At 41.5% G+C, this 18,280-nt stretch overlaps 1 protein-coding gene across 2 annotated transcripts in view; it reads right to left on the reverse strand.

Annotated features, from left to right (window-relative positions):
* Positions 1-18,280, reverse strand: part of GSK3B (glycogen synthase kinase 3 beta) — a 149,529-nt gene that overhangs the window by 60,306 nt on the left and 70,943 nt on the right. For both annotated transcript variants that reach the window (XM_052794811.1, XM_052794812.1), the window contains exon 3: positions 4,855-4,938. In XM_052794811.1, the coding sequence (XP_052650771.1) occupies positions 4,855-4,938 (84 nt within the window). The remainder of the gene's footprint in view (positions 1-4,854; positions 4,939-18,280) is intronic.

Here is an 18,280-nt window from a genome sequence, read left to right on the forward strand (position 1 = left end):
ATTGATCAGACTATTAAACACTCAAAAAAAAATCCATACAAGAAAACCTGACAGTTTTGAAATACCATAAAGAAAGATCTAAACCAGAAATAAAGAGGAAAAAAAAAAGGGGGGGGGGGGGGGGGGGGAGAGGGATTAGGAACTCATTTCAGGTTTTACACAGCTGAATAATTTTACTCAGCAGCCACTGATTTAAGAAGTTAGCTCATGCTGTAAAACATTGGGGAATACTCTCAGCAAAGGAGCCAGAGGGATTATTCAGTATGTCCATGTCCACCCTCCCTTGGAACATGGCTTAAAAGGTTCTCAGCAGAATTAGGCTAAAAAAGACAGGCAGCAAGACCATCTATCTCCCTGTGCTTCAGTAAATCAACATCTACATTTATATATCATGCTAAACGCAAGGCAGTCCCTGAAATTAAGGAAAAGTAGCAGAAATCAAACCAGAAATGTATGCCTTCCTAATAAAGTCTGATCACCCAGTGGCAAGCTGACAGGCGAACCAGGCATCTTGTTCAAGACCTTATCCTAAGGCAGAATACCAAAACTATCAAACACAGCAGAGTTGGCTAGCCCTGTAATTCAGCCAATTTTCTCCAAGGATTACCTAAAACAACCACAAGTCACAGAAATACAGCATGGAAGAGACTTGTGACTACTTCCACGAAGTGAATCTTCCAAACACAACTCAGCCCATTATTTGGTTGTTCTTCCTTACCCTCTGGTTCATTCCACCAGTTGTAATTACACATTTTGGACTGCTGAAAAGCACATGACAGCTACAAAAGTCAGTGCCCTGCTATCAGATATCTCATACAGCTTCAGAAAAAAAAGAAATCAGAATCTACTCTGGCAAATTCATTAAGGAAGAGTCTTTCAGAAGAACTGGGTTATCCAACAGGTCTGACAAATGTCTGTAAACTTACAAAAAAAAAAAAGAATTGAGGAGGAAATAGTTTATAGAAGCAACCTGAACGCCAAGCCTGTCAACTGTCATGTTAATATATATTACGTGCTCTCTTTGAGCTCTCAAACTAGAAATCATTAGTCAAACATGATTAATACATAGTCAGTACTCGGAACAACTTATATATATATATACACACACACATATAAAGGTATAAATATACGTGTGCACGTGCATGTATGTGCATATATATATATACACACACACACTCCTATATAGGCTATAACTATATAAAGGAAATACAAATTCAAAGATGCTCAGACAAGAGGGAGTCACCCAGGCACAGAAAACAAGGGAGAAGAAATCAGCCAAAGCCATGTTTGATACAAGACTTCCATGCTGCTAAGGCTGGATTGCTTTTGGCAAAAGCAGGAAGTTTAAGTGAATGGGAGATGTAAAAAGGAGAGTTCATCACAAGGAGAAAGGAAAGATAGGGAGCTCAAACACTTGAACCAGTTCCACAGATAGCTCCTAGAAAAAGCTCTACAAACTAGCTACAACTTTGATGCAGTTAAGGAATAGTCTTACTAGCAAGTGTTATTTAGAACTGTTTTTCTATTCAGTGCTATTTTCTGTTGTTTCCAGTTTCCTAATCAAGAATTAAACCCCCTGTTTTCCTAGAATAAAGCCAGTTTTAAGGTTGCCCAGTGCCTAAACATGCCTAGCAATTAAAATGAACTAAAGTGGCTATTAGGCACATAGCTTTCAAAGAGTGCCAGTCCGACTGAATTTGGAGAAATCCTTTGAGGTACCTCTAAATCGAAACAGATTTAAGCTTCTCGGGTATTAGCCAAAAAACAAAGAAAGAAAAGTCTCCAGGCTGAGAGACACTGGTGTCAAGCACCAGGGAAGAAGGGAGAAGTCTAAGGAACGCTCCAGCTGGAAGAAACAGGTAGAGTGATCACAGCGGCACAAAAACCTTTATGCAAGAAAATGCGTGATATATAGGTATCAAATTTAAGTTCATTAGTGAACCATTTCATTAAACAGATCAGCAGTATAATAGTTACCTCTGAAATTTTCCCATCAGTGCTAGACTGGAGTTAATTAGCATAAACACAGACTAATGGCAGTGGACTGTTAAGTTCTTCATGCAGACAGACAACAATTGCAAGCCCCACTCATCACTATGCCACTGCACTCTCTGCTATACGTTCCTCGGATTTTTACGTTGCTCTTCCCATTAGACTTGGCTTCAAGAATTGCTTTATATAAAGCTGTGGGTACCTAACATCTAACTCTGCAACTGTTCCTACATGTCCTTCCTGCTTACCAGTGGGACATGGCACTTTTCTCCCTTTTCCTCCACTCTCCAAAGAACCAGCTTGATTATGAGGGTTATAGGAAGAAAGAGACGTTATTGCTTCCCAAACTGACAAAAACATGAGAAGAAACATTATTCTTCCTTCCCAGATGAGCTTCAGAACACCAACTTGCTGCTCTCTAGAGCTTTTCCCAAACAGCAGCCAACAAACTCATACACAGTTATCTTCACATGCTGCCACCTACGTGGAAATATTTGCAAGCCAATTACGTATCATTTTGTACTGAACTGCAAAGAGACCTTGCAACCTGAACTGCAATATTAGGCTGCTGATGTTCTGCTGGGTGCACCTCTGCCCTAGGGACTACTTCACATTTATCCCATTTTGCAACAAGGTAGCAGTGGAAATCTCAAAGGCACTGAGCAGAGGCATGAAGAGAAAAGAGCAGAAAGTAATCCTAGAATCATAGAATGGTTTGGGTTGGAAGGGACCTTAAAGATCACCTCGTTCCAACCCCCCTGCCATGGGCAGGGACACCTTCCACTAGACCAGGTTGCTCAAAGCCCCATCCAACCTGGCCTCGAACACTGCCAGGGAGGGGGAATCCACAACCTCTCTGGGCAACCTGTTCCAGTGCCTCACCACCCTCACAGTAAAGAACTTCTTCCTTACATCTAATCTAAATCTACCCTCTTTCCATTTAAAGCCGTTACTCCTTGTCCTATCACTACATGCCCTTGTAAAAAGTCCCCCTCCAGCTTTCTTGTAGGCTCCCTTCAGGTACTGAAGAATGTGAAATGAAATAATGTGAAAGAAAGCTTCTCACTGAAGCATTAAGATTGACTGGCCATGGATAGAGATTGCATTTAAAAAAACAAAACTAATGTTGCCAAGAATCAGCCACATGAAGGTGAAACAGCAAAGTGGAAAATGCAGTCTCAAGCTCAACATCAAGTTAAAGATTTCCAAAAGAGTTTTACTCAAGTTACTGTTACACAAAGGCTCCTGGAACAGTGTTCTGAAAAGTTTTAACACTTCCCCTGTTTGCAGAAGGTTTCTGAAAGCCATCAGATAAGGCAGTTGTCTTCTGCTTGTCTCATGAAATTCTACTTCACTCTAGCCAAATTACGAGCTGGTTAAAAAAGCAAGCAAAAAACCCCAAACGAGCACAATATAGTTTAAAAAACTATGCTGCACTACCAACAAAACAGCAACAGCCATATAACACTGGAAATGCTTGCTATCGCCAGGCAAGGGTAAGGAAAGAAGGGGAAAGGCTGATCTGAAAAAATAATAAAAAAGTTAAATCACATTCTCCTTGATTCCTGCAAAGTGATTTTGCAAGCTTTCCACAGGCACAGGCAAGGCACAGGGCCAGGTGTCCCCCCCAGCACCTCTCAGAGACATAACAACAGAGCTCCTCCAATTATCTCTCTGTGCACTGCACAAGACTGCAGCGACCTGCCACCAAAAACTTATCCTGGAGATGTCAACTCCTTCTCTAGCTCCCAAGACCACGAAGTGGGTGGGTTGCCTCTCCCATTCTGTTGACCCACTTTGTGACAAGAGCAGTTAATAGCTTTCCAGTAGCTACCAGCTCTCATATACAGTCCTTTGCAACATTGTGGACACATGTATACTAGCATTTGAAGACAACTAAGGATGTAATCTGCTTTAAAAAATGAAAAACTATAACATTTATATAAATTATCATATAATTTATATAAATATTTATAACTACATATAAAAAAAAAAAATCAGAGGAAGTTCAGAAGGTCATCTAGCCCATTTCCCTACCTCACAGCTTACATTAACTCCCAGGCAGACCAGAAAGACTTTTTTTTTTTTTTTTTTTAAAACACTTCATGGACAGCCCTGCTTTAAGCATGAGGTTGGACCAGATGCCATCTTGAGGTCCATTTCATCCTGAATTCTCCTATGATTCGTAAAATCCTAATACATACATAGACAAGGAAGCTGTTATAACTCCACATTAAAACAAAACCTTGTAACCCCTTTTTAAAAAGCCGAAGGAATTTTTATATTTAGACTGAAAGAAAACATAAATGGCAGTGTCTACTTCTTGAGATTTAGTAAATACAGCTATTTGCTCCTTCTGGAGCATAAGCATTCTGACAAATGCTCCAATCACACAATCATACATTATTCTCTCCTCTGGGCTTTGGAACTCAGCCTGTACATGGAACAGACGCACAAGGAAGGGGGACAAGCATGCAGAGACTGGGTCTGGGAAAAGTCATGAGTGCTTTAAATCTACAGTGCTTAATGCTGAATCCTAGAAAACATACCTGCACATATGGAAAGGTAGTGCTAGAACACACACATGAAGCCCAGCTGTACACCACTAAATTAAAAAAAGAGGTGGTGAGTATCCAAATCTGTTACACTGTTGTTGTGCTACACTAATAACACTACTCCTCATGGACCACACACTTCCATACTGAAAAAGATCTGCTCCAACATTATCTGCTGGGCACCGCTATAGCATTTTCTCAAGGTTATCACGTCTACTATCTTCACACTCCTGTCTCTAGAAATTCAGACAGTTCAGTTATACCCCAGATGGTTACCAGGAGGCATTGCCTTGTTTTTCATTCTTACCTTCTCTCCACTAGAGTAGAAGAAATAACGCAATCGGACAATGTTACAATGATCCAACTTTCTCATAATCTGGAGCTCTCGGTTCTGAAACAAGAGAAAAGCAAACAATTAAGGAAAACTCTTTTCTCACAAAGAGTACTGTAATGTCTTAATATACAGATACAGGAGCTGACAAAACTATGAACCAAAGAACAACTAAAGTTGGAAAGAGGCAACAGCTTTCACACGTTTATTAGTCCTTCTTCCAATTACTTTATCACTGAGAATATAGACATCTTTGAGTACATTCTCCTTCTAAAATAATGGTCCACAATCCCTCACAAAATCCAAGAATTACCTACTTACTTTACCAAAGTTTCAGTGGTAAAAGGCAAGACGACATTTAACTTTCCATTTTTATTTTCTGATCTTACAATAATATAATATATCAGCCAGAATGGTTGGAAGCCTATCCCCCTTGAATACTGTAAAAATAAAGTAAACAACGTAAAAGCAAACATAACATTTCTACCTACATGCCTGCCCTCTTCCACACCGCAAAAGAGGTTTGTGATGGAATATAATTTCCTGTACCATTCTCTTGGCAATACCAACAAAAAGCACCTGAAATTGAGTAGGCAACTCAGTTCCCACTTTCATTCAACCAAGGTTTATGCAGGTTTAGGCAGACAGAGTAACTGTTATTTTCCCATTTTGTATCAACCCAAAAAAGCTGTTAAAATAAAATCAGTTCATTACATGCATGGTAAACTGGGGACTTTACTGCAATATCCACCATAACTGAGCCCTAAACAAAAGAGGGATGTTATAGCCTAACAGATAAAAATGAGTGAAATGTTGAATTGCAGGTATGAATAAAAAAAGCAAGTAAAATTAGCACAGCTATGTTTGTTATACTTCATTCCACAGTTGTTGCTACAATACTCCTTTCTCCTATGGTCACATTTACACATCACTGTTTGTCCTTCCTCAATTACTACACAATCTGCAGCTTCAAATCCAGAAGGTATTCCAATTTTTACTTAGATCACAGGGTTGCTAATCATGCATCCTAACTAGCTAGGACCAATACACTAGACAAATACACTAGTCCTAATAGCATCATTAACTCTGGCCAACTTCAGGTATATTTGGGAAGAAAATTCTTTAGCCACCACCCATTTTTATACTGAAATGCACAAAGCTAACACCTACATTGCGCACTGCTGCTGTTGAAATAAGGATTTCGTATTCTATGTGTATCAAGAGGGTCACTTACAGTGCCTATCACTACGATTAAAGCTTAACGAACTCTGCAAGAACGACTCAGAGCTTCTAATGTGAAGATGGCTACGAACTCTGCTTTTAATTCCTCTAAGCCACATAGCCTTAAAAAAAGAGAGGTGTTAGATAGGATGCAGTATCATTAATCCTATCATCCCTGCCACCCACTGACTGAAAAAATACTTCAGTATTAGCCAGCTCTTTACAAACACGAGTGACATCTCGCACAATTATCAGTTGGCAATAATCCAGCTAGTAGTTAAGGAGAAAGCAAGTCCTTCCCTGAGCCTGCCCAGCTTCTGAACAGATTAAAGCATAAGTCTGTTAGGTGCACACCATGACAGGCCTATTCTATCCTGAAGGATGAAGAGAGAAAGTCAGAGAAAGCTGGGAGAGACCTTTGAGGCTTTCATGTATCTCCTGAAATCCCATGGAGTGAATTTGTGAAAGAGGAATACAGGCTTCATCACATAACCTCATCAACAGCCCTCACGTATCACAGAGAAAAGCATTCCTGGTAGGAACAGGAGCTCAGATGTTCTCCACTATTCATTCTTTATTAAATACTATCCAACAGAAGTCACTTTTGAGAGTCATGGCTGGGGTTCCTGTGACACATGGCACAGTTCAGACTTCAGACCGACAAAGACCGCATCCCCTCGTCTTGCCTGAACCACGTGCCACTGCTGGCTCAGTGGTGTCTCCCTGGACCTTACAACCTGGGGCAGATTTCAACTAGCGAGCCAAAGTAGGGATGGCTGTATATCCCATCGGTCACCAAAACATCAGTTATGACAAGAGATTAATTTCTCTAGTTGGCTTTTACAGTGCTTAACAGTGTTACTAGAGGACTGAACCTAACACTGCAAGCTCCAGCACCTCAACCAAAGTCCACCAGCAATTCATAGCACAATGTAAGGCAAGTCATTTCTTCCTCTCTTTCTCCCACTGGCTGGGAGATGGGAATAATACCTTTTAGCTCACGGAATTACTGGAAGAAACACGAATACACTAAGCGTTAATGTGCAAATATTATTTTGGCAATATCTCTACTACCTCCTTAAAATACCTGTATATACTCTAAGGTTATCCCTTCATGTTCTTTAGATAGTATGTATATGCTAATCGGATACACTGGGAAAAAAATAATCAGAAGTTATTCTAACACTAGGCTGAAGTTATATTTATAGCTTAGTATCTCATCCTACCACAAGCACAGTCTGTGCCCACTTTGATGCCTTCCACTCTGATCCATCTCCTTCTGCTCTCATCCTGACCATCTGCTGCAGCTGCACAAACAGTGCTTGGAGAGGTGCTAATATCAGGGATAACTCATAAACCAGTTACACAGTAACCTATATCTCGCATCCTGTGACTAGACATAAGGAAACAAATTTAAACTGTCATCTTAGTCAAACAGTCACCTCAGCCATCTTAAAACCAGGCTGACTTCTAATCACCACTCCCTGGTAGAGTTAAAACTCGAAATACTCCAACAGTTGCAAAGCTCAAATTGGATGTGGTGGGGGAACAGCTACTGATGTTCATGTAACAGAATGATGCTTTAAAGAATTCATTTTTTCTCAGATGAATACTTCAAGTAGTCTCACTTTACCATGTATTTCCCTGTATACATCTTAAATAACTAACAGCCTTTTCACATTATAATGTGGGCTATTAATTACTGGTGCACAAATGCACGGGGCGGGGGGGGAAACAGATTATAAACTGGGAACCTTTAGTGAAGTGAACAGTGACAGATGTCCTACACCAAGTACAAGAGAGAAAATGCATGTCTAAATATAATGCAAACTAAAACCATTTAAAAACATGCTGATGAGAAAGGCTGACAGTGCATGATCAAAATACAGAGTGGATGAAAACATAAAGCTTGTGCTTATCCTTAACTCATCATTTTTGTCTTCCAAGACACATGGATGTAAAGTCAAAGACTCAAGGAGGAAGTTGTTATTCTTTCCTGTTCTCCCACCCATTCACATGAAGAGAAGGGTTTAGTTTTCTTACTGAATGAAAGTACCAGGCCTGGTAAGCACTGAAGAAAGCAATACCCTTCAGCGCCAGCCTCACCACAGGAGAGGACCCAGCAGACTTCATTTCACGCGGAAACACAGAGCTCCTGCAGCACACATTCCTCCAAGAAGCTGCAAACCAACGGGACTATGAACAGATTACTCAGCAAATTTCTGTTGCAGTTTGATTTCTTTATCCAGAATAATTTCTTTATCCAGAAGGCAAGGGGCTGCTGACACACAACTCCAGAAGACTGCTTTACGACCAGTGCGTTTGAGCCCTTCTGACTACTGAAGCAAACCCAACGTGACAAAACCCTGGTCATCACTTCTGAAAACAACTTTCCTAGCCCAGACTGCCTAGATCTGTTCATTACATTGAAGAAATCTGTTTGCTCATCAAGGTTGAAGATTTGGTTAAAGATTGCCAAGACAACATCAGGTTTATAACTTCAAAGCATAGCCAATAAAGCTCATGCATGAAGTCTCACGCCTTCTCTCCAAAGTTACAACCCCAATTCCTCATAGCTGTGCGAATGCTGCAGTTGATATAAAACCATTAAAGCAAGATCACTTCTGCCTCACTACTGTAATCTGCTATTACAGATTAGGATAACCATCACCCCCCCGCTTCCCTCCCCATCCAGAGATTTCTAGAGCTATGCCAGTTTGCATTCATCACCCCTAACACCTGGATCTTTGCCTTTCCACCCTCCCCTACTTCACCCCCCCTGTGCTGCCCCCTCCTTTTTTACAACGGGGGATAAAATGACTGGATCATCAGAGATGATGCCTTACGGACTTGCAACTTCCTGAAATGAACAAGAGCAAATAAAGGTGGAAGGTTTTGTACAGCTCATGTCAGCATGACATTATCAATATATACCCAATGAAGTGTAGAAATATCACCTGGATCCAGTTCAGAAGAGAATTCCTTAGAGTTTCCTTAGCTAAAGGGCATGCTGGGTTTTGATTTTTTTTTTTTTCTTCTGAGATGCTTGTTTAAAGTCTCAGCAAGGTTCTTTGAGGATTATGCTCAAAGCAGATGAAATGAGAGAAATTATAAATTTGTATTTTTGCCTTGTCTCACACCAAGGACATGACCTGGTTCTTGTGAACGGGTAAGATTGTGTACATCTTGTCCTTTTAAGAGAGGATATCTTTTTGAGGGAAAGGCAGGATAAGCTACCAATCTATTTCAACAAGCAACTTCAGCATTGGTCTTCTTGCTTAAATCAAGTAAGGCCAGCAACTAAAGTTAATGCTCATTTTTACGCTTTTTGAACTAAGTTTTATTCTTCTTGGGGTAATACCTTCAAATGCTGAAGCTCAGTATCTCATGTTCTTCTATCAGGTTGGGAAAACAGAAAATGAAGGGTAATTGTCACATGAACTCTGGCATTACAGATAGATGGAAGCAGCACAGGTAGATCCCAACTTCTCAGTATACACAACCCTCCTCCTCTTACACATACCATGTTTACAGCTCCCTCCTTTCTCCTGCTTCCATCATAACCTTCTCCACTCTACCACATTTTTTGTTTTTCAGTAAAGGTTTTCCCACAGCGAAGAACCAGAGCAGGCAGCCATGAGCAGGCCAAGTTGGGGAAGAAACTTGTTTCCAGCGGGAGGCATGAAGGCAGTGATGAAGCAGCAAGGCTTGCTTTTTTTCCCCCTGCTTCCTTCCACTTGAACAGCCTGAATGACTCGTCACCTCCACTCACCTTCACCTGCGGCACTGCTGAGCCTGCCCAGAGAACAGCTCAGGCTGAGGCCCTGAGAGATTTAAAGCACTTTCATACAGCAGGAAGAAGCCTCTTTATCCTGACCATCTCCCACCACAAGAAAAAGGCTGGACTCCAAGCACAGGGCAGCACACGCACGCTGACAAAGGTCTTTCAATGTGATCCTAGCCAGCTACGCTCAATGCCTCGCAGAGACAGCTGCTTGCAGAACACTTGAGCCATACCTCCTAAACTCAGCTTTGTAAAACGTACCAAGACAAAACACCCCAGACCATAGAGGAAGCCATTGTCTCACCGTAAGCTGCCTGTGGTACAGAAATAGCACCTGACAGGTTACCAAGGGGTAGTGGGATCACCAAGATCAGCGTATTTTCACTAATATCGTTACTAAAGCTCCAATCCTAGTATGTCTGGTTTATCCTAAGCTTAGTAGGACAGACTGCAAAATAAAAGCTGTACCACTTCTCTAAAAATTCCAGAAGCTGCCTGACCCATTCCTCCAAAGGTGGATTTCAAACACCACCAATTGCAAGGCTACTTTTAACACTGTCTTGCTGTCAGCAGAAGTAGTACAGAAATTATTCTATGGCTCTCAGAACTAACTGCCTTTCACATATATATATGATAATTCAGGCATTTCACAGAATAAATGCTAATTCCTACATTCTTCTGTATTTGCCCCAAGCTATCACTGAAATAAATCAGTGCTTGGAGGAAAAAGAAGTGCGAGAGGGGATTTACTACAGAGGCCTGGGCTGGGAATCTGCCCATGCCAGTCATCAGTAGCTAGCCACCCATGACAAGTCTGTTTTGTAGGCAAGCAATTTCAAGCAGAGATAAATGTCAACAGGGATCACAGTTTTTCTCATTTACATTTGAGGTGCAGATTAAGACAAAGCCCCAGTCTCTCTCTCCTGCCAGTGACGGCGTATTTCCAACACCAGCAGATCTAAGTTGGGAAGGTCTCCATTTTTAGCACACCTGTTAGTTGCAAACTCATACAATTACGACCTTTAATCCAGAAATATAGGAGAATACCAACAAACGAATACTGTTTATTAAATATCTGTATCTATGACATACCAAGAGCTGTAATACCACAACAACCGCCACCCAGTTAGTGCCGGTCCATCAACGATTGTTAAATACTTGCAACCCAGCAGACCTAATGCAGAGGTCAGAAAGTCCAGATATCACGTCCTGCTCCAACCTCTACCGATGTAACACACGCATGTGCCTAGAAGCAGCTTTGAGGGTCAGCATTTGTAAAAGTACTTGGACTTCTATCGTCCAAAAAGTCCTACCGACATAGGTACAATACTAATTAATATATTGTTAACATTTAGGGCTTTCCTAAGGGGGGGGGGAGGGGGGGGGGAATAAAAATTAAAAAAAATAGATAAATCCGTGATAGCCATCAGCAGTTTACAGTACAAATATAAAATTGCTGCTTTAAATACTCGCACCCCTCACCCCTTCCTTGCACCTCTTCCTGCCTGCCATTCATAGGAATCCCAACTCTCATACAAGGGAAAACCCAAACGTTAAGTGCCCATACAACATGAGAATAACGAGTTGGCATGTACTGTGCCATGCAAGCGGGATGAGCAGAGGAAGCTGTCGGGGGGGGTCCAAGATCCAGAACGCTTGTGCATACATTCCTGTGCAACCCAGTGCATTGCAGTTGCATCATGCTCTGTTTTACTACATAACTAAAAGCAAGGCAGAGGCTGCAAACCCAGCTTCATTTCACTACCACGTTCCGCAATGCCGCCAAACTTTCCACTATTTGTCCTCACGTAAAAATCTGATAATTAAGATCCTGAAGCAACAAACGATGGAGACACACAGCAGGGTTGCACCGCAAAGTGTTTCTGAAACACTGGCCTGCGAACACCCAGAAAGAGTCCGAGGTGCAAAACACATGCGTCAGCTGTATTCTAGCCAAAATTTATTACTGAGCACAGCGACCTTCAGCCCTGGCACGGGTACAGATCAGGGCAAAAAGCGTCGGCTCCAAACGCAGCAGCAGGCAGGACCTGCCTGAAGAGGCCAGCGGGCAGAGCGTGCTGGGCTGGAGCTGGGGCCGAGCCAGGGCAAGCCGAAGGCGCAGGGTTCAGGCAAGCGTAGGTGGGGGCACCAGCGCTCTCCCAACCTGCAAACCCATGATTTATTACAGCTCGACTGAAATTAGAGAGCGGACAGGGGCAGCAGGAGGAAAAAACGTGCTTGAAACTAAAGCTCTAGAATAATGAGTGAAGCAAAAACTCACACAGCCACCACAAATGTGGGCTAGACTCCATTAACCCCTTAAGAACTAGACAGATTTGAACCCCAACCACGCAGTAATGAGCGAGCTGACAAAGGCATACTGGATGAAAATCTGAGATACCAACGCACACCTTGCTTCCACTCTGTTAATTCTTTTTATTGTATTACCACGCTCAAACTCAGGCACTACATCCTTTCTCGCAAAGGGACTGTGTACTTTGAACTTCCTAACTCTTCCCCTAGGCAGTCAGCAACGGCAAGTGCCATATTATGTCATCTCCAGCCTGCTCTTGCCAATGCAGAACACAGTCCCTAAGCAGAAAACTTGAGCTGCATACAGCTATTACACATAGTTTCCTATAACTGGAGACAGAAATGGCTTATTTGTGTTCTTAAGAGAACATACAACAAGCCTCAATCTCTCAGGAGAACAGAAGAAAAATTCTGACTCTTCTTTCATTTCCTCCCTGTATCTCCAGCAGTTAATTGAAGGGTGGAAGCCAAATTCTTTGTTAGCTAGTTGCTGCCTTTTTGAATGGAAGTAGAGTTTCAGAGCCTCTCAGAGACTTAATACCATCTCTAAATTCCTGCCAGCTCAGGAAGCTCAACACTAAACTTGTAACGCAAATTGATTTCCAGCATCATGTCACTTCTAGACCACAACCTGAAATTCACTTAATCATGTTCAAGTGTTTGCTTCAAATATTGTGACCTGAAGAACAGCTCAGTTCTACATTTCAGTTCTACAGCATCTACCATGCTCTGCCAGCGGCAAGTCCAGATGCAGCAGGAATTACAGTGCACCCAAGATAAAAGTTAGAAAAACAGAACTAGGTCTGAAACTCAGAGAGATGGTTCAAGTCCATTATAACATTGAAATAAAGTGCAGGAAGGAGAATAATTGAAAGGAAAAGTATTTTCTAAAAGGCAGCCCTATGCTTTCAGAGATAATAGCCATTCTTTTTCAGTGGTAGCACAGAGGATCTCTGTTGAAAAACTCTTACAGTAAAAATAATCTTCCTTTCATAGGAACAGCAGACATTTTTCCACGTTTTGACTTTTAACTCTTCAACTACGAATAAGTATAAGAATGCCTATAACATCAGTCCCCAGGGAGTCTGCAACATCCATAGAAACTTACACCTGCAATCACAACCGGAACAGGCTGCAATTAATCTATTAATCAAATAAGTTCCAATCTCCCACGGGCATAAGACATTTGCTGGGTTGCTAATCACTATGTTATTAAACATTAACGAAACGCTTTATTACTCTTGGCCTTCTCTTCTTACATATGATGCAGCAGATGTTTCATGCAGACAGATTCCAAAGGACTTGCAAAACAAAAATAATTTCTCCTCAGCCTCCAAAAAAATTTTATTTATTTATTTAGGGAACAGGTAAGTGCAGCCTCCAACGTTTATTATTCCTTTGTCCCAGGACTATTGCTACATGACACAAAGATGTCTGATGCTTGAAGTCAATAGGGGCCTTAATTTCAATCCAAACGTAAATTTCTGACTCCCTAAAACCTTAGAGGAAACATCCAAATTAGAAGGACACAAGAAAGGGAAACAACAGGTGAAGACTGAGCAGGGAGCAAAGGGGGAGTGGAACTGGCAAGTGGAATTAACTGCCTGCAGATGATTATTTGCCAAGCAGAATTAAATCTTCCAGAAGTACGAGTCTTAATAATGAGCTCCCAGATGACCAAGCTTTTAAAAGGTTAAGCATTCCCCGCTGAATTCAGAGGGAGACTGGGCAGCTCCTCCTCTGGGGGCGGGGGAATGGGAGAGGAAATTGGCTCAACTCCAACAGTGAAGTTAAAATAGGGACTTACACTCCTTACCTTATGCATATATACAATAAGCCTTTCTCCCCAAATTCCTGGTAGGTTCCCCACTCCCTGGTTTGGTAAATTTGTTGTGAGCAAATATCAGTATTTATTAGCTAACGCTATAATTCAAAACCACCACATGTGAACGTCAGGTCTGAGATAAGCCTAAAATAATAAATACCCTACCAAATTTCAGATGACAGCCACAAGTGTATAAGAACGTTTCAACACTCATTCTTCATAGTTTTATATATAAAAACAATTCAAGCTTCCCCAAATACATATCTTCATATTAAAAGGCAGCAGCACGTTCTTTTGGTAGCTGCAAAATAATTTCACCACTTGACCTTTGCTAGATACAAGAAATTTATCATACACTTGAAAGGGAAAGCCAGTTATGTCAAAGTACAAATCCGCTGTAAGCTACTAGAAGGGTTAGTGTTCAAGTTTGATAAAACAGGTTATCAGACTTCTTGCTTGAGGTTTTTTCCTTAGTCAGCACTAACGCTTTTCAAACACTGTCCCATTTTTCGAGAAATCATTTCCTTAGGCTAAAGGTGTCACAGCACTGAAATGAAAAGATTAGGAAATTTTCACATTCACTTCTAGCCTAAATTGCCCCAAAAGAAAGAGCACAGAGAAGAAGAATAAGTTTTAGTAACTATTTGCATAGCAAAGTGTGTTTTTTTACGACAAATTTTAAAAGCAGAGACACAGCACTATGGTTAGATTCACCATTTTGTCACATGACAAAGTAATAGGGATCTCCAAAAGAAAGAAAGGAGCAGAGAGAAATGATTTCGTATATCAGGTGAGCACCATGAATTTTAAGCGGCACACGTTAACCACATTTCAAAAGGCTACACTACCACCTCACGGGCTTCCTATCTCAGAGCTTCCCAAGGACCAGGTCCAGCTGGATCAATGCAAGGCAGGGGCAACAACTCCCACGAAGCCCAGTCCTCCTTCCCCCAGTATCTGCAAAGATCTAGCAATGTTATCAATTCAGTTGCTCCCTTTTCTGACTGGGATAAGACAGCTCTGAATTTAAGCCTACCCCCGGGTAAGTGTCACAATCAATGTCTTCGGAATATGTTGCAATGAGTTAGCCTCCAGGCCCTGATTCATGAACAGCAGCAGCTTAAACTCACAGGGCAGAGGTAGCCATCTACACCCAGCTGCCCAGCCCACCCTTCTCCTCCAAGGTGCTACTATCCCTGCAGCTAGGACACCTGGGTGGCTCATCAGACACCAGCTTGCCATCCAAAGCACAGAGCTTACCAGAACAGAGCTCAACACATACACTAGGTTGCAAACTGTGTTGGTTCAAGAGCCCATCCACAGCTGCTTTGAAGTTTTTGCTGCAGGGGCAGCAAGAGCAGTAGCCATCTCTGCCACTGCCTGCAAGTCCTCTCTCTTCAGCTCTTTCAAGCATCCACTCACTGGCCTCACTGCCAGATATCTGGGCACAACTACAGAGTTGATGCTACACCAGCAAGTGTTCAGGAAAGAAAAAACAAAAAGCTGAAGTTATAGCTGGGAATGTGGGCAGTAGTGACACTGCCACTGTATAAGAGGTGTAGCTTCGGGAGCCTCCTGGCTTCCACCTTGCTTCCAGAATAAAATGAGAACTTGCACATAACCCTGTGGCAAGTAAAGAGAACCGGTGAAACCAAGGGACTGAGGGAACAAAGACGACTTGGTCAGACCAATCATCTTGGCACCATATCACCCAACAGTTCAACAGCAGCCATCACTGGATGCTTCCAAGGAAGGCTCAAAAAAAGCTTAGTTCCTAGTCATCTGGGACCCTAAAACCTGAAGACATTGATGTTTAACCTCTCTTACCAAACTTGCAAACAATTTTCACAAACACATTTGTAAAACATAAGACTCAATGACTTTGTGACACTGTGTGCAAGTCAATCACATAAACTATGTCAGAAAGCATTTCCTACATCACCTACCACCTTTTCAGTGGACTACACATTCTTTTTTGTTTAACATACAGTACTAGAGGAAACTCTTGTAAGGTAACTTCATTAAAACATCCACTGTTAGTAGTCATGCAAGTTGCAAAACCTTTCACTGACCTTGCCATATACTTTCCACTACAATAATCTTATTTTCCATAGTTTAAGGAGGTCTCCCACTGCATACATCACACAGAACAGACATACTGTGGGGATGACCTGGAGTTGAGTAATGAAAGGAGATTTGGTTTTAGGACCTTTGCCTCATTTATTACAAAAGGAAAAAGCTCTGCAGTGGATAAGGTAAGGAACTGCAGAAACGGCAGAATGGTCTTCTCAGTCATAGCACTTTAAAATGCTGTATAGTGAAAAATGGACTGGAATCTACCACTAATACATAGATTAATCCACATTAACAGGTTTATCCAGGAAGCTGTTATATCTGTTTTACTCTGCCCAGCTCAATATTCTGAAATATTGAGCAATCAAATACACTGGAGCGAGATCAATAGGACCACTGACATTCACACCTGTCAAAAAGCCAAAATTGGCCTCTTCTGTCCTATATACACTACATAAACAGCTGGAAAAAAAAAATCCCAATGTCTGCACTTTAGAAGTCACATCAGGAGACAGAATGTGAGATAACCAAGACAGGGCACCTGTCCTGGCCCAAGGTATCTTGCAAACACCACAGGTAGTGAGTTGAGATCAGCTTGTCTGGGCAAGAGTCCCCTGCAGGCTAGCCTATTTCTCACCAGTTGCCCTGCTTGTCCTCCCTAAGCATGAAATTTTATTTGCACCAAATTCAAACTATGCACAAATCAGGTAGAAAATGTGCAGTTTTGACTAGATGGAAGAAGTTAAGTATTTCTGCTCTGTATTGAAAAAGCTAGATATATTCAGAGGTATAAGGAACATGAAAATTGGTGACATCCAGCTGCCGAACAAGCTAGGCCCATCGTTACCCCCAGATTAAGTTTTCTGAAGGACCCTGACTAAGCCCATGAAAAAATTATCAAGTATCTCTTGAACTCTTGGTAGTTTCCAGTGAAATCAAAAGCCTTTTAAGGACTGTTACACCACCTTCAGGATCACAATGCTCCACAAGGGAGGAACAGTGATTCACTCCACAGGGAAGCCCTCGCTGTCATAGCATTGTTAAGGTATACCTTTGACAAAATTTATTCACAAAGAGGAGGACTTGAAAGACTAAACACGAAATTTTTAAACCACCAACCTACTGCTACCTAAAGCAATCGAGATAATCACAAATAACCGTTTCCAGACCCAAATACAATAGTGTATCTCTATGCTAAAGCTTTTCTCCTCAAGACTTCAATGCTCTGCTCAATAAACCTATTTTTCCCTTTTCTGCCCTGATATTGAAGGGTATAAAACCCAGCAAATCCTATCTCTTCCCACCATTTGTTTGTTTTTTGAGAAACATACATTAGGCAAGGCATTAACGTTTAGAATAGTAACAGCAAAATTTAGTTTATGGCCCCTTGAAGCAAATGAGACCTACCTCTCACCTTTAACAAACACAGCACCCTTCACTGGACTAGAAGTTAGTGCCTACCTTGTCCTGCAGCACCTCTTAAAACTAGGCATTAGGTGTTATTTAATACTTCCATGAGAAATCACAGCAAAGGCACTGAATTCAGTTTGAATCAGCAACTCCCATGAGTTACCTTTCTATGACAAGTCTTTAGAGAATATAGAAAACACTGTGCAGCTTTCCTAAGCAGTACGACACCAAAGAGGATGCTCACAAGTTTCCACATTTTCCTAAAAAACCAGCTGCCTTCAGAAGCAGCCTAAAACACCTATCCAGGTGAAGTGATGGAACCTGCACAAGACCGTCTTGCATTATATTCTCCTCCTCAGCTCAGGAGTATTACAGCTTTATTCCACAGCCAGACATAATTGAGCAGGGCTGCTGCACAGGAAGACAAATGCAGTAGGTCAAAGCACATGTGAATCAAGATGGGTTCTAGGCTGTTTCTGAGAAGCTGAATTTTTTCCTCGGAAAAAAAAAAAAATCTTAAAGACAAGTTAAATGCAGGTGCTCTACTACCCATTTCCATACAGAATGCTTGCTATCAGCTTGAAAAACTAAACTTGCTCCATAACGTTTTATGTGCATACCTCCTGAACATTTTAAAATACAATTCTGAACTTTTTTCTTCACATTGAAAAACCCCAAAGATGTCTACAAGCCAGTGGAAATGTAACTGGTCTCAATATTCCTTTAAGGTTTTGTTTTATTATCTTTCATGGACTATTTATAATTGTGTATTTTAG

Source organism: Harpia harpyja, chromosome 8, assembly GCF_026419915.1.
Source record: "Harpia harpyja isolate bHarHar1 chromosome 8, bHarHar1 primary haplotype, whole genome shotgun sequence".
In the NCBI taxonomy this organism is placed as follows: domain Eukaryota; kingdom Metazoa; phylum Chordata; class Aves; order Accipitriformes; family Accipitridae; genus Harpia; species Harpia harpyja.